At 42.9% G+C, this 23570-nt stretch overlaps 1 protein-coding gene across 4 annotated transcripts in view; it reads left to right on the top strand.

Annotated features, from left to right (window-relative positions):
- The window catches only part of VPS8 (VPS8 subunit of CORVET complex), a 162893-nt gene that overhangs the window by 126096 nt on the left and 13227 nt on the right, over positions 1 to 23570 (top strand). For all 4 annotated transcript variants that reach the window (XM_078779782.1, XM_078779777.1, XM_078779774.1 and 1 more), the window contains 3 exons: positions 16372 to 16454; positions 20706 to 20786; positions 21626 to 21801. In XM_078779782.1, coding sequence (XP_078635908.1) covers positions 16372 to 16454; positions 20706 to 20786; positions 21626 to 21801 — 340 coding nt within the window. The remainder of the gene's footprint in view (positions 1 to 16371; positions 16455 to 20705; positions 20787 to 21625; positions 21802 to 23570) is intronic.

Below are 23570 nucleotides of genomic sequence, written 5' to 3'. Positions count from 1 at the left end.
CCGAGAGTGGAGGTGAGAGTAGTGAGAGTGACATGGAGCGTGAGTTGGTTGTGACAGGTGAGCGAGGATGTACACCTGGCATGGGAGGATGCACACCTGGAATGGTAGAGCGTGTGTGGGAATGCACACTTGAGTTGGTCGTGAGGCACGTGGTTGGGTGTGCGAGTGAGGGCACACCTGTGATTGTCACAGAGGAAGTGACCGAGGAGGGGGCGCGAAGAGGTGTGTTGGTGAGGTGTGCGAGCGACGAATGTGTGCCAAGGTGTTCGGTGGTCAGGTGTGTGACCAAGGCTGGGAGTGGAATGAGTGTACCTGGGTGTGTTAGAGAAGGTACGATGAGGAGCATGGAAACGGCTGGATGTATGAGCAAGAAAGGGGTCGCGTATGCATGTTAGCATGCAGGTGAAGCATCGACGGTAACCGGGTTAGAGGTTAGAATGACTTGTAGCCGAATCGGGCCCTCGGTGCGTGCCGGGCTTCGCGTGCCGCGAGAACCAGCGGGGATCCGAACCACGGCGGTTTCGAAAGAACCGCCGTACGCGATCCACGCCGGGCCGCGCTTTGAACGGCCGCGTCCGTGCTCCACTAGGCGGAGCTGGCAGCCCGATAGGAAGGGTCGTCATGGCGACCACTTTCTATTGAGACGTGCCGGCAGGTCGAGATCGGGCAATTGGATGGCTCCGCGCCGAGGTGGTGCGTGGGATCTCGGCCCGGGTAAACCTCCTTCCCTGCACCGAATGCGGGACGTATCCAGCCGCTGGCACCAAACAACCCGCATTCATTGCTCGGCTTTACGAAGCCGGGCTGTAGACGTGAATTGGCGCACCGAGAGGCATTAGTAAGTAGACTGTAATGATGAGGATAGTGTTTTGGCCCCGAAATTAGAAAAAAAACAAAATTTGATGATTGGCAAAGGATTGGCAGTAAAGATTGGCAGATGATGAGTAGTGATTGGCAAATTTTTGATTTGTTGAAATTTGATGTGCAAAATTGGTAGTGGGAGATGCCCGATGTGGTGGGATGGCAACTCTGTCATCCCTCACAAAATGGGGGCAAAGGAGCAATAGATTATGGGGTTTATGGCAGTGAAAACTAGCCCGGGTGGGTTAGGTTATATTGATAGGGATCTAGCGAAGATGACATTAGGTAACGTTAAGATTAGTTAGTGACTGATACCTGTAGTGGGGACGCAGGTAGATTAGGGTGGATTATAATGACGTGGGAGCGCAATAGTTTAAAGGGACGACTGGGAAGCGCAAGTTTCAGAGGGGAGTAGTTAGATGAGATGATGCTGTGTGAGAACTGGACAGGTGTGTGGAGCAGTGTATGAGTAGTGAGTGTTGTGGATCAGCGCGAATGCGCTTGGGGGAGAGAAGGGTGCAGGCGGCACCAAGTATGAGAGCACAGGTGTGCAAGTACAGGTGTGTGGAATACATGGAGTAAGTGGTACGGAGTGGTGTGCATGGTGCGAAGGTGTGGATGGGGGGAAGAGTGGACCCCTTTCACGAGTACCCGGGGCGGGTAGTGTAAGTGTTAGGTAGAGGGTATAGGTAAATTATGGTTGGATATTGGCATTTGTGGTGCGGTTGCAGAATGGTCTTTGGATGGGTGCATTAGTGTTGTGGAAATGGCTGGGCGTGTAGCCTGTTAGTGTGTGTAGTTGGTTTGGGCACTCCACCACTGTGAGGATGTCGGCCAGGTGAGGCCGCAGATGGGCTCTGGGAGCCGTTAGTGTCAGTGGGTGCCTGAGGATCCCGGGTGTGGATCGGGCAGCCCGTGCCAGAGAGGGCACTGAGGGGGTGAGAGTGCGAGAGGGCCTTCCCCAGTTAGTTAGGTTAGGGTGAGGAGCAGGTAAGCTCGGGTGGCAACTACAGTGGTGGAGGTGTGCAGGTGGGTAGACCTGCTGGGAGAGCTACACGTCACAGCCCAGAAATTGTGCAAGGGCACCGGGAGATGAATCGGGGGAGTGAGACCCCAAATTGAGAAGCACCACAGTTTGGTCAATGGGAATTGGTTTTTAGAACCCATAGTGTAAGTTGGCCAATGGATTGGCAGGGAAAGACCCCGGGTAATGTAAAGTTGTTAAAGTCATTTAGGAAATAGTTAGGATTGATGAACCTGTCGCACCATACGCAGCCACTTACCTGAGGTGATGATGATGACTCCACACCTGTGTTTTCTTTGTTCTGTGTTGCAGGAAATGAGAATTGCTGTGAGGATTTGTGAGACGCATCACGACGTGGATGAGACATTGGGGTGATTCCATCTCTCCCTCCTTAGGAGGGACTGATGATGAATTGGTGATGGCAAATTTTGATGTTGAGTTGGAGATGGCAAATTGTGATGAGAGTTGGAAATGGCAAATTTGATTGGTTAGGAGGGAGAGAAGACGAATTTGGTTTATGGGAGGAACGGGGAAGACAGTAGGGACGTTTGTTGATGTGTAAAGTAGATGTTTATGGGGAGTGTTGTGCTTTGTGGATACAGTAAGGGGTAAGGGAGGGGCAATGTAGGTTATCTGGTTGGGGGGGGGGGGCGTACGGTAGGAACGTACCTGTCTCACCTGGTTCCCATGTGCCCCTAGTGTGCATTACCTAATATTGCGTGCACTTTTGCGCCCTTACCACCTTACTCACTTGTTTTCTTTTGTCTCCCACCTCCGAGGATCTGGCTTTGGGGCAGAGAGAGAGGAGAGAGAGGTGCTGGCTCCGCAGTTGTGGGCCTGTACTTTCGCTGCTTGCTGCCTGGATCGATACACCATATGGACCGCAATTTTTGTGGCCGCCCACCATGGACCGCAGTTCTTTTGCGGGCAAGCACCACCCGTTGATGGACCTATGGGTCAACGTGGCACCTATGCCATACAGGTGAACCACTTATAGTTGGCCCCCCTGACGGCCACAATTTAGAAATGGACGCGGTTGGCGCCTTTCTTTATTTTTAAAGAAGCCAGAAGGCCAAGTGCTTCAAGAAGGCAAGACCAGCGGCAGAACATCGGCCGGCTGCGACACCACCGGTGACTATGAACACTTTATTGGTGCACCGGATGGTGCTGACTGTATGTATGGGGTGGTGCTTTTGGTGCTTGGATGGGGTGCTCTGCACATTATTAAAGGCCGTAAGGCCACAGGGCACTCGTGGGTTGGTGTATCGATGCTGGCATGCGTGCTCTCTCTATGCATAACATCTGCATGTGTTCCTCCAAAAACAGGTCCTGGATCGTAGTGTAAATATCAGTGTAGTCTTGTATAAATGATGCTCCCTACCGGCTGTATGTTTAGTTTGAGGATTCTTTCCGCGATTCGGTTATCCTGTGGGTGTGTTTCTGTGAGGAGAAGGGTGCAACGTCGCAGGGGGACATATTTACTCATTTGTGAACATCTGTAAAACTGTCGCACTCAGGGTTGAGTTAATAGTAGAGGGAACTACATCTGAGTGCCACACTAAAGTAAGTAAAAATTTATCGGGTCGGGACGCCCCGAGGTAGAGAAGGGTGCAATGTTGCGGATATGGGATTTACATCCATCCATATCCGCTTGTAAATATTCCCCTATTTCCCCAATACTTCCCAACTATCCCCAATCCCCCATTCCCTAGTCCCATTTTCTGTAAACAACACTCTGTAGCCCCGACCTTCCCCTATTTCCCCCATTAAATGTCGCATCCAGGTCCACCGCATCTCACGTAGACAACTATAGGACATCTTGCTAGTTATTCTTAGTCTATGTCAGTTAAGGACTCGTTTCCATTAATTCTGACTCTTCGTTGCACCAGAATGTGATTGTATGGCACCGTTAGAGAGTTTAGGACCTCCCAATACCTCCCTGCAGCTCTCCCTCATGGTACAACAACAACAACAACAACAGCGGCGGCGGCGCGGGGAGTGTGCGTCCTCACTCCGGCTTGGTTAGCCGCCATTGAACATGTGCTCCGACGGGGTTACCACGCAGGGGCTCGCTGTCAGCTCCTCGTCAAGGGCGGAGCCCGGTAACCCCCCGCACCCAATAGAAGCGGCGGACCGATTCCATCTGGGGCGGAGCTAACGAGCCGAGGGCGTGTCACTCCCCGCTGGGCATGCGCAGGAAGAGGGAGGTGACGTCAGATGCGCCTCAGCTTGGAGAGAGAAGGACGCCACCTCCGAGCGCGACAATACCTCCCCGCATCTCTGGACCGGACCGTGTTGATTCTGCCCCTGAGCCAAGGTGCACCTTGTGCTATCGACTGCCTGCCCTTCCTTGCCATCAATCCCTGTGTAAGTCAGTCTTGTCCCGTTTGTCTGTGGTCTGTCGGAGATAAGATAAGACTGTGTCTAAGTGCCCATCTTTTCTGTGCTTTACCTCTTACCGTGTAATCTACCCGTTTCTGCATCACCAATTATATCCTCCTCCGGAGGTCTTGAGAACTGTACCCCTTGTGTCGTTGCATTAATCCCAGCCGTTGTGTCCTTTCCTTCATTGATTTAGCATAGCGCGATTCGGTCAACGTTCGAGTGGAATCGGGTGAGTTGGGGAAGAATCGGGTAAACTGTGCGAACACGGAGGCCATTCCACTCGGTCAAGCAACATCGTAAGTCGTGTCCGTAACAATATGTATATATATATATATATATATGTATATATATTGTTGCGGATATGAGGACTGTATATTTTTTTGATTGTGTAAATTATTATTATTGTTTATTCTGCGCCCCCTGCCTCCGGAGCTGTGTAAAGGTGAAAGGGCATCCCATAATTAGTCCACAAGCATACACGTCAGCCAATAATAGAATACCCCTGTTCGATAGTTATATCTTATTCTGTGTTTTAGAGTAAGGCTGTGTCTCCCATTAATTGAAGTACTCCATTGCACCAGTGAAAGAGAATAGATCCCCTTTCATTCCCATCCCCAAAACTCCATTTCCTTTAACATCCCCTTTCGTCATTGCCGAGCCTCGATTGCCAATTACCTCCCCTCCAAAACCACCATTGAACAAGTGCTTGGGTCGGGGAAGAGGGGCGTGCCCGCCCGTCGTCATCAAGGGCGGAGCCAGAGGGTCGCATGACCAACCAGGGCCGAGGTGAGCACACCGATGGGCGTGTCCTGAAGGCCGGCGGCTTGATCGCTGGAGGCGCTAAAAAAGGCGCGCGCGCAAGAAGCGTTGGGTGGTCAGTTGGTGGTCAGTTGGTGGTCAGTTGGTTGCGTTGGTTGCGGTGAGGAGTCGGTGGTGGTGGTCAGTGGTTGCGTTGGTTGCGGTGAGGAGTCGGTGGTGAGGAGTGAGTGGACCAAGAAAGAGTTGAGGGTTTGGACCAGACGAGTCAGACAAGTCCTGGGAAAGCAGCGGAGGCCACAGCAGCAACAACACCCAACAGCCACTTGGGGCCTGGACGGCGGTTTTGAGCAAGGCCGTGAAGGAACGGCGGCTGCTAAACGCGCCGATCGTGCTGCAGGACCCCCTTGGACCTTCCTCTCCCTCCAGCCATCCACCTCCTGCCTTTCCACCCTTCTTGTGTACGTGAGTTTGTTTTGTTTGTTCTGTCCCTGGGTTAATTAAGTCTGTATAAGCTAGTATTTGCACTGTGTCACCTGCGTCTTATGTGTTGTAAATAAACGTGACTGCTTTCTTTTTGCTTGTGTGTACAATAAATCCAATTACTCTTCTGTCCGTCTTCTCGTTTTATTCCTTTTCCTCTTTGCATTTCGTCGTTTTAGAGTTTTCCAGATTGGGCAGCTGCGGTGCGATACGGCCAAAGTTCTGGGTGAATCGGGTGAGTCGGGGAACAACTGTTCGGTCGCGGAGCCTTCGCTCGGCAAAGTAACATCTAAACCGCGATCAGTAACAATATATATATGTATATATATATATGTATATATATATATATATATATATATATATATATATATATATATATATATATATATATATATATACATATATAGCCTTATATATATATATATATATATACAGTGGAACCTTGACTTACGAGTGCCCCAACTTACGAGTTTTTCGAGATACGAGCCGTCGCTCGGGCGGTTTATTGCTTTGAGATGCGAGCCGAGATCCGAGTTACGAGCTTTCGCCACCCGGTCACGTGGTTATCTTGCCGTGCACGTACAGTACGTATCTCTGTCGTATAGCGCTGCATTTTTTTTTTCGCATTTTGGTTATTTCGAGTTCACGCCGCCAGGTGGGTTCTGGTCACATGGTTATCTTGCCGTGCACGTACAGTACGTATCTCTGTCGTATAGCGCTGCATTTTTTTTTTCGCATTTTGGTTATTTCGAGTTCACGCCGCCAGGTGGGTTCTGGTCACGTGGTTATCTTGCCGTGCACGTACAGTACGTATCTCTGTCGTATAGCGCTGCATTTTTTTTTTCGCATTTTGGTTATTTCGAGTTCACGCCGCCAGGTGGGTTCTGGTCACGTGGTTATCTTGCCGTGCAAGTACAGTACGTATCTCTGTCGTACAGCGCTGCATTTTTTTTTTCGCATTTTGGTTATTTCGGAAAATTTCTTAGTTTTAACCATGGGGCCTAAGAAAGTGAGTGGCAAGTGCAGTGCTGAGAAGAAGAAGAGGATGATGTGCTTGGATATAAAACACGCAATCGTCGAAAAACATGAGCGAGGTGTCGAGGAGGACGTATATAACGGCAGAGGAGAAGAGCATGCCAGGCCACAACTTGTTCAGAATGCCGGCGATAGCTCGCCTTCTCTTTGTGGAAAACACGGTGAGATCCTTAACATCCAACAACTAATGGGACGCAAACGGGGCGCCCAGTTTAGCGGTACACACATTGATGAATCACCCTGCCTGTGATTCACCCATGACAGGTTATAGCTGGGTCGGGATTCAAACCCAGGCTGGACAGTTTAGACTTTAGAGTCAAGTGTGCGTACCTCCAGTCCAGGCCATCCTGCCAACTTGTATGCTGCATACAGGTGAAATATACACAAAGAATGAAGTTAAGCACCCCTACACAACGAATTAAGGTAAGCACCCCCTAATATATATTCTTTGTGTATATGTATACATTGGCATATATTCTAAGGTATGTGAGATCAAATAATGATTGGTATGACATTAGCAATTATCCATTGATGAAATTGAGTGATCAAAGTGAAAAAAAGTGATTGGTTGAGTCAGTGATCCGATCACGTGGGTCCTACACACGTTATTGACGCAAAGATCGCTAGAGGTCTTCTCAGAACAATGACTGTACGTTAGAAAACATAAACGTCATCCACACTGTCCGTGATGGACCTATAGCTCCATACTTAAATTGAGGTGAAAATATGCCTAAAATTCCCAAAAATTTTCACCTTAAATTATTCAGAATAAAATATTGAAAACGGCATGATTGTTATGTTTTTATGTGACCATAATATCACTTCTCCAGAAAATATAGCAATATCATGGGTATATTACACTGTTTTGACGACAACAAACTTGTAATGTGCGAGGTTGTAAAAAAACGGGGGGGGGTGCTTAACTTAATTCTTTGTGTATATAAAGCGCGAGATATTTTTATATATACTGTATATTTTTTAAAAAATTGGTGTGGTTTTTGGCGGGCTGGAACGGATTAATAGCATTTCAATGCATTTCAATGGGGAAATTTGATTTGAGATACGAGCAATTTGAGTTACGACCTCGGTCACGGAACGAATTAAACTCGTAAGTCAAGGTTCCACTGTATATATATATATATATATATATATATATATATATATATATATATATATATATATATATATATATATATATATATATATATATGTATGTATATATATGTATATATATATATATATATATATGTATGTATATGTATATATATATATATATATATATGTATGTATATGTATATATATATATATATATATATATGTATGTATATGTATATATATATATATATATATATATATATATATATATATATATATATATATATATATATATATATATATATATATATATATGTATATATATATATATGTATATATATATATATGTATATGTATATATATATATATGTATATGTATATATATATATATATGTATATATATATATATATGTATATGTATATATATATATATGTATATGTATATATATATATATATGTATATGTATATATATATATATGTATATGTATATATATATATATGTATATGTATATATATATATGTATATATATATATATATATATATATATTTATATATATATATATATATATATATATATATCTACTGTCGGACTCCGCTTTTCACGGGTTCCATGTATTCACAGTTGATAAAATGCGACATGTTTCTCTATTCGCAGAAAAGTGTCCCGCGAAATCTGTTTTTTTGCTCGGTTTTTTTCCTATTCGCGGCCATGTTCCACGTGAAAAAGTAAGTACACCCCATGTAAGGTTTTGACTTTTTCAACATATTTCAACATACAGCTATTTGTCCCCCGTCGCACAGCGGAGCGAAAGGGGGAATATGGTTTTCCCCTCCGTCCGTCCGTGTGTGCGTGCGGGCGTGCATGCGTAAGCGAAGGACCGCATTCGAATTTGGTGTGTGGGTGCAACCCACGTCAAAATCCAAGATGGCCGCCGCCATGTATGTCTGATGCCATGTATGTCTGAACCTTGTGAGATGAATATCTTGAAAAATAAGCGAAGTACCAACTTCTAATATGGTGTGTGGTTGTATCTAGGCATAAGGAAGAACACTATTGAAAATTGGGTCGCCCTGTCAAAATCCAAAGATGGCCGCCGCCATGTATGTCTGAACCTTGTGAGATGAATATCTTGAACAATAAGCGAAGTACCAACTTCTAATTTGGTGTGTGGGTGTATCTCGGCATCAGGAAGAACGCTATTGAAAATTGGGTCGCCACGTCAAAATCCATGATGGCCGCCGCCATGTATGTCTGAACCTTGTGAGATGAATATCTTGAAAAATAAGCGAAGTACCAACTTCTAATTTGGTGTGTTGATGTATCTCGGCATAAGGAAGAACGCTATTGAAAATTGGGTCGCCACGTCAAAATCCAAGATGGCCACCACCATATATATGTCTGAAATTTGTGAGTGAAATATCTTGAAAAATAAGCAAAGTACCAACTTCTAATCTGGTGTTTGGGTGTATCTAGGCACAAGGAAGAAGGCTATTGAAAATTAGGTCGCCACGTCAAAATCCAAGATGGCCGCCGCCATGTATGTCTGAACCTTGTGAGCGGAATATCTTGAAAAATAAGCGAAGTACCAACTTCTAATCTGGTGTGTGGGTGTATGTAGGCATAAGGAAGAACGCCATTGAAAATTGGGTCACCACGTCAAAATCCAAGATGGCCGCCTCCATGTATGTCTGAACCTTGTGAGCGAAATATCATATCATAGCATGTTTTCTGCGTCTTCCACTTTGTCAACTCACATCACTTCACCGACGGGGACCTAGGCGTAATGCTTGTTGATCTTCATTTCAACAATATTGATCGATTAAGGTGATATAATATAACAAATATCATGAAACATTTACATTTTGTCGTCCATTGTATAATTTAAATAAACATAAATGCAAATTTCGCATGTGAAAAAGTAAGTACACCCCTACATTTATCACTCCTTCAAATACCTAAAATTAGAATCAGGTGCACCACCTCAGGTGCAAATGATTAGAACATCGTTAAAGAGGATCCTGGAGGAACCTGTCTTATTTAAACCTCAGACATTTAGTTTGGTTTGTTCTTTGTTGTTGAAGTGTGCGGCGTCACCATGCCGAGATCAAAAGAGCTCTCTGAGGCCTTCACAAAGAAGGTTATAGATGCCTACGAGTCTGGGAAGGGATTCAAAAAGATCTCCAATCAATTTGAAATCAATCATTCGACTGTCCGGAAGATCATCTACAAGTGGAGAAGATTCTAAACAGCTGACAACTTGTTCAGGCCAGGCCGCCCCCAGCAAGTTCAGCCCGAGAGCAGACCGCAAGATGCTGAAAGAAGTCTCTAAGAACCCCAGAATGTCATCACGGGACCTTCAGGTAGCTCTTGCCACTGTTGATGTCAAAGTGCACGAATCTACCATTAGAAAGAGGCTGCACAAATTTGATCAACATGGGAGGTGTGCCAGGAGGAAACCTTTGCTGTCCAGAAAGAACATCAGGGCAAGACTAAAGTTTGTCAATGAACACCTAGGCAAAGACCAGCACTTCTGGAACAATGTGCTCTAGACAGATGAATCAAAGGTGGACCTATTTGGCCACGGTACCAGAAGACATGTTTGGCGAAAACCAAAGACAGCATTTGACCACAAGAACCTGATACCAACTGTAAAGCATGGTGGTGGAAATATTATGGTTTGGGGCATCTTTGCAGCATCAGGGCCTGGGCAGCTCACCACCATAGAATCCACTATAAATTCTTCATTGTACCAGAGGGTGCTTGAGGATAATGTGAGGCGATCTGTCGGAAAGTTGAAGCTCAACCAAAGGTGGACCTTGCAACATGACAATGAACCTAAACATACCAGTAAATCCACCAAGGAATGGCTGAAAAGAAACAAATGGAGGGTTCTGGAATGGCCAAGTCAAAGCCCGGATCTAAATCCCATCGAGATGTTGTGGGGGGATTTGAAACGAGCTGTGCATGCAAGAAACCCCTCAAACATCACACAGCTGAAATAATTCTGCATGGAGGAGTGGGCAAAAAATTCTCCCAGTCGATGTCAGAGACTGGTAGACAGTTATAAGAAACGCCTACTTGAGGTTGTTTCTGCCAAAGGGGGCAATACCACCTATTAGAGCCAAGGGTGTACTTACTTTTTCGACATGCGAAATTTGCGTTTATGTTTATTTAAATTATACAATGGACTACAAAATGTAAATGCTTCATGATATTTCTTATATTATATCACCTTTATCTATCAATATTGTTGAAATGAAGATCAAATAGCTGTATGTTGAAATATGTTGAAAAAGTCAAAACTTTACATGGGGTGTACTTACTTTTTCACTTGACTGTGATATATTATATATACCCATAAATAACACGTTCATCGTCATCAACGGGTCGATTTCAATCGGACATCGTGTCTTTCGGTTGCTAATTACTTCCACCACTGAAGGTGGATGGAGGTTATGTTTTCACCCCTGTCTGTTTTATTATTTGCCGGAAAAGATTCCGGCAGGTATGTTGGTTGGTTGGTTTGTCTGTTTGTCTGTCTGTCTGTTTGTCTGTTTGTGCGCAGCACGCAGTCTACACCGTTGCACAGAGAATCGCCAAACTTTACACACGTATTTGAATTGCCCTGGAATAGACTGTGCCCAATTTTTAACTCTTTCAGCCCAAGGCCTCCATTATGACGTCATAATTTGATAATTCGACAAGTACAAAACTTCATCCAATCAAGATGCAATTTCTTGAGCGACATGACAGCATAAACTGGTGGAGAAAAAAAATAATGATGACGTCATCGGTCACGTGGTTCGGCTGCCATCTTGGAAAAACGGAAAAACTTTGCACCTCTATAATCTCTGAAAGTGCTGAATAGAAAAAATTGAGACATGGCTCATTGTAAAGAACTCTCCATGGGGAATAAAATATGTTAATCATGTCATAGGTGCCTCCATTATGATGTCATAATTCGACAAGTACAAAACTTCATCTGATCAAGATGAAATTTCTTGAGCATCATCAAGGAATAAATTGGTTTCGAAAACAAATAATGATGACGTCATCGGTCACGCGGTTTGGCCGCCATATTTGTTCAAAATGGCCGATTAAAAAAGTACATTCCGGCAAGTCCTCAGTCTTACCGATTTTTCATGTGTTTGTCTGTCTGTCTGTCTGTCTGTTTGTCTGCTAGTGCGCAGTACTACGTCTACACCGTTGCACATAGAATCGCCAAACTTTACACACATATTTGTCTTGCCCTGGAATAGACTGTGCCTAATTTTTAACTCTCTTGGCCCAAGGCCTCCATTGTGACGTCATAATTCGATAATTCGACAAGTACAAAACTTCATCCAATCAAGATGCAATTTCTTGAGCGACATGACGGCATAAACTGGTGGAGAAAAAAAATAATGATAACGTCATCGGTCACGTGGTTCGGCCGCCATCTTGGAAAAACCGAAAAACTTTGCACCTCTATATTTCAAAGTGCTGAATCGAAAAAATTGAGACATGGCTCATTGTAAAGAACGCTCCATGGGGAATAAAATATGTTCATGATTATGTCATTGGTGCCTCCATTATGACGTCATAATTCGACAAGTACAAAACTTCATCCGATCAAGATGCAATTTCTTGAGCGCCATGTCGGCATAAACTGGTGGAGAAAAAAAAATGATGACGTCATCGGTCACGTGATTCGGCCGCCATATTTGTCCAAAATGGCCAATAAAAAAGTACATTCCGGCAAGTCCTCGGTCTCTGACAGATTTTTCATCTGTTTGTTTGTGAACAAGATATCTCAAAATGTTGTGGATGGATTCAGACGAAATTTGGCAGGGAGTTGGTGTTTGTGACAAGGTCAAAATGATTAGATTTTGGTGAAGATCCGGATTCGGATCCGGCTGGTATAATTAATTACTCCCGCCAGGGAGTAATGCATTCGATCGTGTCCGTCCATGTGTGTGTGTGTGCGTATGTATGTGTGTTCGTATGTTCATGTGTTCGTGTGTTTGTGAACAAGATATCTGGAAAAGTTCTGAACCGATTTGAATGAAAGTTGGTGGGATGATTGCCCATGGGATAAGGAAGAATTGATTAGTTTTTGGTGAAGCTCAGGATATTATTCCGGATCCAGGAATTTTTTGGGGGAATTTTTTTTTGTTTGTTTTACTGCATTAAAGCAGTTGTTCTTAAATTATGTTTTTCTCCTCTAATTCCGAGATATATCAAAATAAATTCTCTGACAGTCAGGGCCTACTTTCTTTTTCATTTATTGTTTTGGGGAGAGGGTATGTTAAACAAAACGTATTATTCCAACTTGACCCACGGCGGGAGTATGCGCTCTACTGAGTGGCGCTCTAGTTTTTAATGTGATTCTTCACCATTCGGAGATCGGGCAAAAAACGATATATAGCAGGGTATCTCAAAAAGTTGTGGACGGATTTGGACGAAACGTGGTGGAGAAGTTGGGTGTGTTCGAGGGTCGAATAGAATCGATTTTGGTGTAGATTCAGATCCGGATCTGGCTAGTATAATCTTTTCGGTGATTTTTCACCAATGAGTGATATGGCTAAAACCGACATATAGCAGGATATCTCAAAAGGTTGTGGACGAATTTGGACGAAACTTGGTGGACCGGTTGGGTGTCTGACAAGGACTAATTGATTCGATTTTGGTGAAGATCTCAATATGGATTCGGATGCGAGTATTATTTAATTTTAAAGTGATTCTTCACCATTGAGAGATCGAGCAAAAAGCGATATAATAACATGATATTTAAAAAAGTTATGGACGAGTTATGACAAAACTTGGTGGATCAGTTGGTTAGGTGACAAGAACAAGCCGATTAGATTTTGATTCAGGTCCGAATCCAGATCCGGCCTATCATTGGGATACAAGACCTAAACTGTTCAGCTTGGTGGAGGTATGTGCTCTACCGAGTGCCATTCTAGTTATACTCATGTGGTCACAAGTTCTACATGAGTATGCAGTATTCTTTTTGTCAGAATGAATGATCTTCATCGTTGAAATGCAAGGGAACAAGTTTTTCTGCTTTGTCATTTCAATTACTGAGGCCCTTCTGCCGACATTAATATTTTTGTCATTGAGGTTTATATCTCAAGGTTTTGACTATACTCTGCCTGTGTCTTCAATACATGTTATGATCGTCAACGTGATAGTCAATTTGGAGCGGTATATGAAACCCATAGCAATACTTGTTATGAGACCCATTTATCCTCCTTTTGAGGAAATGTAAACATAATAGGACATTTCATCTCTCTATCCCCTTTGTGAGGGAAAGTCAAATATGGTGCTTCAAAAAATATATAAGTAGCTTCACTAGTTGAGTGATGGAAACAATACTCATACACAAAACAAATTGTACAGACAAGGTTGCTTGAGCCAACATATGTATTGCATTCTCATTATAGCCACAGATGTATTTAATTGCTGGTCGCCGGTCTTTTTACCCGCTAACTTTTCACGTTAGACTGGAAACTTTTTGATGAAAAAACAATACAATGCAGAAGTGCTCCAGTTTTATGATTTACTTGAAAGCCCTTTCAAAATGTAGGGAACAATAATCCATAACTTCCCTTTCCCCAATCGTTTGTCCCGGACACCCCCTTTCATTATTATTTTGCCGAGTCCTCAAGGTCAATTTGTCCAATCTGAAGCCTGTGCCAAGTCAGCTGAGACAATCCGGGAATAGCCGCAGTTTCCCATGCTGCCGTCAAGTGTAGCGTATGCAAGATGAAGCGATCCAGTTCAGTCAGTCTCGCGGAGGCTGGTGGTGTCCAGGAGAACCATGATAAAGGCACAAGTAATGTTTTTACTGTTTTAATTGCATATGATACGTACTCCAAGGCTGCTGTCCCAAGGATCTGTTTTCCGTTTTCATTTTTCTCATCTCGTTTGTCCTTTATTTATTAAACAATTACTCCCTATGGTGAGTGTGTCCATCTGCTTGCTCGGTTTACAGTGCTTTATTTGAGTATCCATAAAAAAAAAAATTTTTAAACCACCTTTAGAGGCCATTTTTCCCCGCAAAGCGGGGGTTGGCCTTTTTCGGGAACCGTGGTTGTTGTTGTTTTTCGGTCCTCTATTTGAAGCAATGTTTTACGGCCGGATGCCCTTCCTGACGCCAACCCTTTTTGCCGCCTTTAACGACAAACAGGGAATTACCAGTGAACTGGTACTCAATTAGCCGACCTCGGAAGGATGACAGGCTGAGTCAACCCCCCTGGCGTTAATTCAGCGATCGACCGGGATTCGAACCCAGGATCCTTGGATCCTAAGCCGGCACCCTAGCCGCTAGCCCAACACCAGTATCCATAATTAGGGTTAAATTGTTAAATGATTTTCTTTATGACCGGCATGGTTTTAGACTGAATTCAGAACTAGGCCATGTGCTGCACCGTTGGGGTGCGCGGGCAGACGAAACTGTTTAAATCATCAGTACACCAAAGCTAGCTAACGAGTAATGTTATCAGGAGTAATGGATAGTTGCATTGTTGAGTGACAATAAAAGCAATGAAGTGTAGTTTCAATAATGAACTCTTTAATTTCATGTCGAGTTCAAAGGCAAAATATACATGTGGACAGACCATAACAAATTTACAAATGAGTAAATAAAACTGCACAGTTTAAGGAATGCCATCGTCAATTTTTGCATTATTAGCGCTGAGGAAGCGCCTCTAGCGAATGACTTCCAGCCAGTGTAACGCGAATTCCTGTCACAGGAATTCTGAGATCATATAAGTGTGACGTGGCAGTTCCTGATTGGTTCGTGTTGGGGAACCCCTTCTCGTTGTCATTGTCATATTCTTCATTATGCCTATGTACTCTGAAATAATGAGGAATCGGGAATAACAAAAGTGGATATGTCAAATCTTACTCGATCCCATATTACATGTACTTTCATTGCATACAAATTATACTTCCTCCTAGAAATTCCATGCCCGAACCTCAGCGCAATCCAAGAGGATTCACTTGTTTTCTTTGTTTTCATTTTCTTTGTTTCCAAAACATGTTATAGATGATACGGATTTCTGAAAAAAGGCCATGTATAAGCTTATAGGTGCGTTTTGGGGTAAAAGTTGTAAAGTTAAAGTAAAAGAGCTGCATGTATATACATGATATATAAATGCTTGTTCAAAGAAATTGGCCAAAAATGGCAATTTGGCGGCCATTTTGTTTATGCTAATTAAAAGGTCAAAAACTCAAAATTCGACTTGGGAACCGGGTTAATCAAATTCAGCATACCATAATTATGCTAAAAAGTGAGGTTCCCAACTTTTACCCAAAAATGCACCAAACATTCACATTTCTCAGAAATCCGTCTGGTCTATTATGAATTAAGGTGTTGTTTAAACAAATTTAGATTTTTTTTTTAAATTAGGTTTTGCTTTAAAAGTACCAAAATGTTGGCATGATTAAGATTCATCTTATGGTCCAAATGGCTGAGAATGCAGGAGAGACCCCCGAGGAACCTCCGGACTCTAGGGCCCCAAGGCCTGCCCTAGATCCCCAGAGGTTCGGCTTGTGGTGATGGAATTCTCGGCCAGCAGCATTTAATTCAGACCTGGACAACTAACAATACTAAACACATCACTGCATAGCATAATCAATATGTTCTTCTGGGAAGAGTAAATTATTAAATGTCATCATTTATTAAATGGTGGAGCGATAGTGCAAACAAATGAACAATGCGTGCATATTTTTCTGTATTACAGAGCTGAAACGACTTACTCGTGAAGTCATAAACAGTATGGCTGGTTTTATTGCAATCCCGTCAATCCTGCTGAGACTTCTCCAGGTATCTCACATGTCTGCATTCTTATGTGTTCCCAGGCCCATCGACACTCCCTCTTATCTTCCCTGTTCAAATGGTTACATACTAATCCCTACTGGGGAGCTAAATCATTTGACTTTTCAAAATTATTCTTGTTTTTTCAATGGAGTAAAATGAATTACCCCACCCATTTAGTTTGTTGTCATGGAAACCATGTCAAGGATATCAGACAGGCTGGCAGGGTAGCCTAGAGGTACGTGCACTTGCGTCCAAGCTGTCTAGTCTGGGTTTGATTTTTGGTCCAGTTACAAACTGTCATCATGGTGTCTCGCAAGCAGGGCCTCCCACATCAATGTGTGCCTTCCCTCGGATGGACGTTAAACTGGGCGCCCCATCTGCCGACATTAGTTGGTGGATGTTAAAGGCATTTATTTACACATTGAATGGGCTTTGCAATTATTATTGCTCAATGTTTATGAACTTAAATGAACATACAGCGCCTTCAGAAAGTATTCACACCCCTTGACTTTTTCACATTTTGTTGTGTTGTTTTTCATTTTGTTTATATTTCATTTTAATTACTTTGTAAAGATTTCTAAAAAAAACAATTCCACTTTGACATGATAGGGTATTATGAGTAGATCAGTGACAAAAAAACCTCAATTTAATGCATTTAAAATTTAGGTTGTAACACAACATGTTACATGCCTTGTGGCATGTTACATGTCTAAAATCCTGTAAATTTAGGTTGTATTAAGTCTATATTAAGTTAAGTCTTCGAGGAGGCCACACTATCTCAGATCCACGTCGAATCCACTGTCCACTGAATTTGTCGTCAAGATATTCTCTATCTGCGAGAGCATAATGTGCTGGTGCACCATCTTGTTGCAGGATAGCTGTTGCCTCGAGACCTCTTTCACGCAGTTGTGGAACAAAGCCCATCTGAAGCATGTTCAAATAAGCAGTGTGATTGACACTTGTATTGAAAAAATATTGCCCTATCAAGTGATATTCTGAAATTGCTGCCCACATCATGATATGAGGAGGATGCTGTTAAATTTCCTCATAAAAATGAGGATTTTCTTTGCACCAAAAATAAACATTCCTGGATCGATTGCTGAGGTAAATAGCACACTCATCCGCAAAAAATATGCTCCGTCTTGATTTAATGGTGGGAAATCGCTGCAGAAGAGTCTTGCTCTAAATCAAGTCGATTCAGGACACTCCTTGTTGAAAAAGCCTTCTTCTCCCATGCCCGCATCATGTCGCACATAAGATCTGGCTTATCGAACCTCTGCGAAAATCTTGGCCTTCTGTCTTCAAAACTTGCTCCTTCTCACACGCGGTCGTGAACCCAAACACAAGTAATCGGTCTCTCTTCTATCGTGTACTCACTGGTGTCCGTCACTCTGAAGCCGTACCTGGAAAACAAATAAAACAAACAAGATGATGTCATGCAGAGCACGGTACTTGCAAAATCCACTCACTCCCCACTCGCCCACCCCCCCCCCCCCCCCCCCCACCAAAAAGGATGCAATTGATCCATGAAATTATCCATTTCATTCAGATTAAAATTGACGATCTTGATCAAAGCTCGGAATAGGATCAAAAGTGACGATTTTTGTAATGAAAATTGATGATTTTAAAAGTTTCACCTTGAGTTGACCTTTTGACCTCAAAAATAGTTGGTTTTCCAATTCAGTGAGGCACTATGCAAATGTTAAATTTCCAAGTCAATCGGATGAAAATATATGATTTTTCAGATGAAAATTTATGATTTTGGAAGTTTGACCTTGACTTTACATTTGACCTTTTGACCTCAAAAATAGTTAGTTTCCCTATTTAGTGACTCAATGTGCAAATGCTGTTCAATTTTCAATTCAATCGGATGAAAAATGGCGATTTTAGAAATTTGACCTCCAGATGACCTTTGACCTCACAATCAATAGTCTTCTTAATTGTGACGACCTCTACAACTTGGTGAAGTTTCGTGACGATCGGTTTAGAATTGTGACCTGTAGGCCGGTGACAAACAAACAAACAAGAAGACGTCATGCGGAGCACGATACTGCCAAAATCCTCCCCCCACCCCACAAAAAAGTTTTCCATTGATACAGCAAATTGTCCATTTCATCAAGATTAAAATTGACGATCTTGATCAAAGCTCTGGTCAATAGGAAGAAAAGTGACGATTTTTCAGATATAAAATAATGATTTTGGAAGGTTGACCTTGAGTTGACCTTTTGACCTCAAAAATAGTTAGTTTCCCTATTTAGTGACTCGATGTGCAAATGCTGTTCAATTTTCAAGTCAATCGGATGAAAATTGAGGATTTTTGAAACTTGGCCTATGTTGACCTTTTGACCTATGTTGACCACAAAAATAGCTGGTGGTTGAATTCAGTGACCATATATGCAAATCCTCTTGGAATTTCAAGTCAATCGGATGAAAATTGATGATTTTAGAAATTTGGCCTATGTTGACCTTTTGGCCGATGTTGACCTCAAAAATACTTGGTGGTGGAATTCAGTGACCAGATCTGCAAGTCCTCTTCAATTTTCAAGTCAATCGGATGAAAATTGAGGATTTTAGAAATTTGGCCTATGTTGACCTTTTGGCCTATGCTGACCTCAAAAATACTTGATGGTTAAATTCAGTGAACAGATATGCAAATCCTTTTCAAATTTCAAGTCAATCGGATGGAAATTGAGGATTTTAGAAATTTAGCAAAGTTGGTGACCTTTGGCCTATGTTGACCTTTTGACCGCAAAAACAATAGGCTTCTCAATTGGGAGGACCTATACAACCTGGTGAAGTTTCGTGACGATCGGTTTGGAATTGTGACCTGTAGGCCGGTGACACAAACAAACAGACAGACAGACAGAACCACAAATGCAACCGACCAATATACTTGAAAAATCTTCGATTTTGCATGTAACAAACAGAACAAGCATTCTGAGTATTGCACTGCAATACATGTCCCCTACCAAAGTTCAAAGTGCCATAACTTTGTCAAAAATGATCGAATATGCAAATTTATGCATGGTTGATGCTGGTTTTCAAACTTGATCTGAGGTATGCTGAGACACATGCGTGTCACGCCTAGCCTCGTTGATAAGCCCGCAAGGTCGCTCCGTGGAGCGGCCTGCACGTATTGCACTGTGTGAATTATATAAATTATTACCAACTCACGTTCTGAGGTACTGGCGATTCAAGAGATATCCATTTTTTTTTTTAAATTTTTTCGTTTAATTAACGATATCTGCCAAACCACATGCCCGATCGCAAATTCCAAAATGACATTTTAGTAGACTGACATGCTCAACAGATCTGTGAAGTTTCCCCTCGATCGGATCAAAAATGAGGGAGGGACTTGGTTTTAAAGGTTCATGCTTAAAAACGTCATAACTCTGAAACCATGTGTAAAGTATTATATTTTCCGGTTCACGATCAATGATCGATGTGTATATATATGCTGCTCGGCTTGGTTCCGCCCCTCCGGAAAGCGCGCGCTGTGTCGCGCTGTTGACGTTCGCGAGACGAGGCTGAGGACGCGCGGTGCGGCTTGAGGAGAACTCGAGAATAAACAAGAGATATCCATGAAAAAAAAAATATTTTCGTTTAATAAACGATATCTGCCAAACCACGTGCCCTATCGCAAATTCCAAAAGGACATTTTAGTGCTGAACAGATCTGTGAAGTTTCCCCTCGATTGGATCAAAAATGAGGGAGGAGCTCGGTTTTAAAGGTTCATGCTTAAAAACGTCATAACTCTGAAACCATGTGACGCAAGACATCATGCTCGCTGACTTTTCTGTTCGTCATGGGTATGCGATTCTGCCTGCAAAGTTTGGCCTCGATCTGTCCAGCCGTTGCAGAGAAAAAGGGGTTTTCGTGTTTTCACGAAAAACAATATGGCGGCCGAACCACGTGACCTGTGACGTCATAATTACCATTAAAATATTCTACAGACCGAGTCCATCATATGGTGAAAATTTTATCTCAATCGGTCCTATTACTGTAGAGAAATTGGTTTTTAAAGGAAATTAAAACTTTAAATGGCACTGAGTTATGGCACTTTGAACTTTGGTAGGGGACATTTATTGCAGCGCAATACTCGGAATGCTTGTTATGCATAGGGACTTTGTGGCCACTCTGTATTATGTCAATAAGGCCTGATTTTTTAAATAAAAGTCTGGAGATAATATTGTGAAATATCTGAGTATTAAGAGTCGAGCTGTGAGATGATAAATTGTACTTTCTGTTGGTTACCAGGACCCAGCTTACAGTACAAGCAAGTTTGGTGAGGTGAAGGACCTCATGCTCACAATGCTGGAGACTTTCAATTATGAGAAGGTAGTAATGGGGTATTCGGGTAGAAAAGTATTTTGAGATTGCATTTGTATTAATCTATTGAGTTGCCATCCTGTTTTTCTTACATCTCCCCGACGAAGTCGCTGGAGGCGTTATATTTTCGAGTTGTCCGTCCATGATAGGTTTTCGTTACTGAAATAACTTGTGAAGGGATCCAAGTCAAACTTGGTGCAGGTATGCATAATGATGCAGAGATAAACTGATTATATTATTGGGTCAAGAGGTCAGAGGTCCTGTTGGATAAAAATTCTGTTACCGAGCGAACTTATGAACCAGTGATGGGATTTTGACCAAACTTGGTACAAGTATATATTATGATGCAAAGATGAACTGATTCGATTTTGGCGTCAAAGGTCAGATGTCATGTGAGGTAAAAAATGTGATACTTGAGAACAGGTGAATGGATTTATATCAAACTTGGTACAACTATGTATAATGATGTAATAATGTTGGCTGAGGCATATCAGTCGACGTTGCGACGTCGAAGAGTGCCGCTCTAGTTTTAAAATCTGATTTAAAAACTAGAAAAAAAAGTTTTTTGTAACTTATATAGTGCATGTGGAGGAGCTTGTACATAAATTGTATGCAGGCCAAAAATATTTGGAGGTGCTAGTGTACTTTTACATTAATTTACCTGGACATTAGTAGACATTGGACTGATGACATGGGATTAGAATGTGCATTCACAGCATTATGAGGCATACGTTCAGTTAGGAATGCCAAATAAGTCAAAAAAATGGGCTAAAAGGATCATTACATTTAATAAATCTTATCAAGTGTTATTATTTAATTATTGTACTTTTTTCTTTTTGTAACTGTAGACCCTTCTGAGTACAACGACAGATCTAATCCGCCACGACTTGCATTGGGCCTTGTCCCAGCTTCGTGGCACGGCGGCACGTGGCTTACATCCTCGGGGTGAGGCCTGTTGTTTGTGTGGCCAAGCTTTTCGCCATCGTCATAGGCCTACTGGAGACCGAAAGCTGATTGTGTTTGGGTGAGAATATAATCCACAGAAACACTCTGCTTCATTTTTACAATTATTATCTGTTCATTACCAAAGTTTTGCAACGTTTTCGATTTTCAGTTTTTACACTTTCTCCTTCCTGTAATGCATGCTTGATTCTTGAAAGAGTTTCTATTAAACTCAAAAATGAGGGGTATTCATATGGCCTGATTATTGTCAGGTCAGGCCAGATCAGATCTGTAACTTCCTACTGGTACCAGGGTCTGGGTGTTTTGAGGGATTCTGAAGAGTTGTGGAGTGCCTTCAAGACTACCATCCTTGATGCTGTTGGTGGGTGGCTTGGAACCCACCGTCTAGCCCACTTTGTCTCTCAACGGACACTGGATACCATTGACCAGAGATGCAGGTCAAGGCTTAATGGCAGAACTGAGCTGTTCAGGGAGCTGAGGCATAAAACTAAATTCGCTGAGGGTGGACAAGGAGGCCTATGTGCAAGGAATATGAGAGGGTAGAGCATCCCCTGTGATCAAGTGATTCTCGTCCTTAGAGGAATGCATGCGTTGCATTCCTCCAAGCTTGTCCTTCGGTGTACTGCAGTTAGGGTGGAGGGTTTTGATGTCTTGACAGAAGAGTCTGAAGTGAAGGCCCACTGGGCCAGTTACTTTGAGCAACTGTACCAGGCTGACCCATACCAGCTGTTGATTTGGATATCAGGGGTGTTACTATCCCTATTGCTGACCCTCCAGTCAACTGTAAACCTCCTTAGTTTGTGGAAACACAGGCTACGGTGAACTGGTTGAAAGGCAGTGATTTTGGATGCCCTTTGGAGGATTCTCGCTCTTTGTAGGGTGCCACCAAAACTAATCAATCTAATTTCTGAACTATACTTTGATACTGAGAGTGCTGTGAGGTGTGGTGGTTCCATCTTTGACTTGTGTTCAGTTGTTATTGGAGTTTGTCATTGGTGTGTACTGGCCTCCACGTTTTTCAGCACTTGTATGGACTGAATTCTGGGAAGGATGTCAGGGTCGAGATCTAACTGTGGAGCATCATTTGGGAATGCCAAGATCTCGGACCTTGATTTCGCAGATGATGCAGTCATCTTTGCAGAGACTCTTGATATCCTTATTGGGGCTCTCAAGGTGCGGAATGAGGAGTCTGAGCCACTGGGATTACGGGTCCTCGGTCAAGACTCAGATTCAGGTTTTCAATGGCATTTGTTTAATGCTGCTATCTTGTCTGTGGTGAGGATGTTGAGCTCACAGAGAGATTTGCTTACCTCAGCAGTGATATTCATATCTCTGCTTGTTGTGAGGTCGATAGACGTCTGGGTCGGGCCTGGGTAGTCATGGATTCACTGGATCATGGGGTGTGGCATTGTCGGTACCTATGCAGGAGGACAAAAGTCTTGAGTCTTTAAGTCCTTGGTGCTTCCAGTCTTGCTCTACGGATGTGAGACTTGGACTCTGACCAAGGATCTGAGACAAAGACAACCCCTTCAGTGCCAGGTCTTTTCAGAGAATCCTTTGCTATCGCTGGTCAGACTTTGTGTCCAACGAGCATTTGCTGAGAGAGACTCAGATGAGATTTGTTACATGTATAGTCCGTGAGTGTCAGCTGCGGCTGTATAGCCATGTGGCTCGTTTTCCTGATACTGATCCTGCTCACCATATTCTCTCAGCGAGGGAGGCTTGTGAGTGGAGGAAGCCAATGGGATGGGGCTGATCATGTCCCTCGTGGTTGCAGCAAGTTGATTGGCATCTCAAGGAGATGGGGATGGGCCATTGGGCCAGGCTTCT

This window comes from Myxine glutinosa, chromosome 1 (assembly GCF_964187855.1).
Source record: "Myxine glutinosa chromosome 1, kmMyxGlut1.1, whole genome shotgun sequence".
Taxonomy (NCBI): Eukaryota; Metazoa; Chordata; class Myxini; order Myxiniformes; family Myxinidae; genus Myxine; species Myxine glutinosa.
This window is presented reverse-complemented; position numbering and strand designations above follow the sequence as displayed.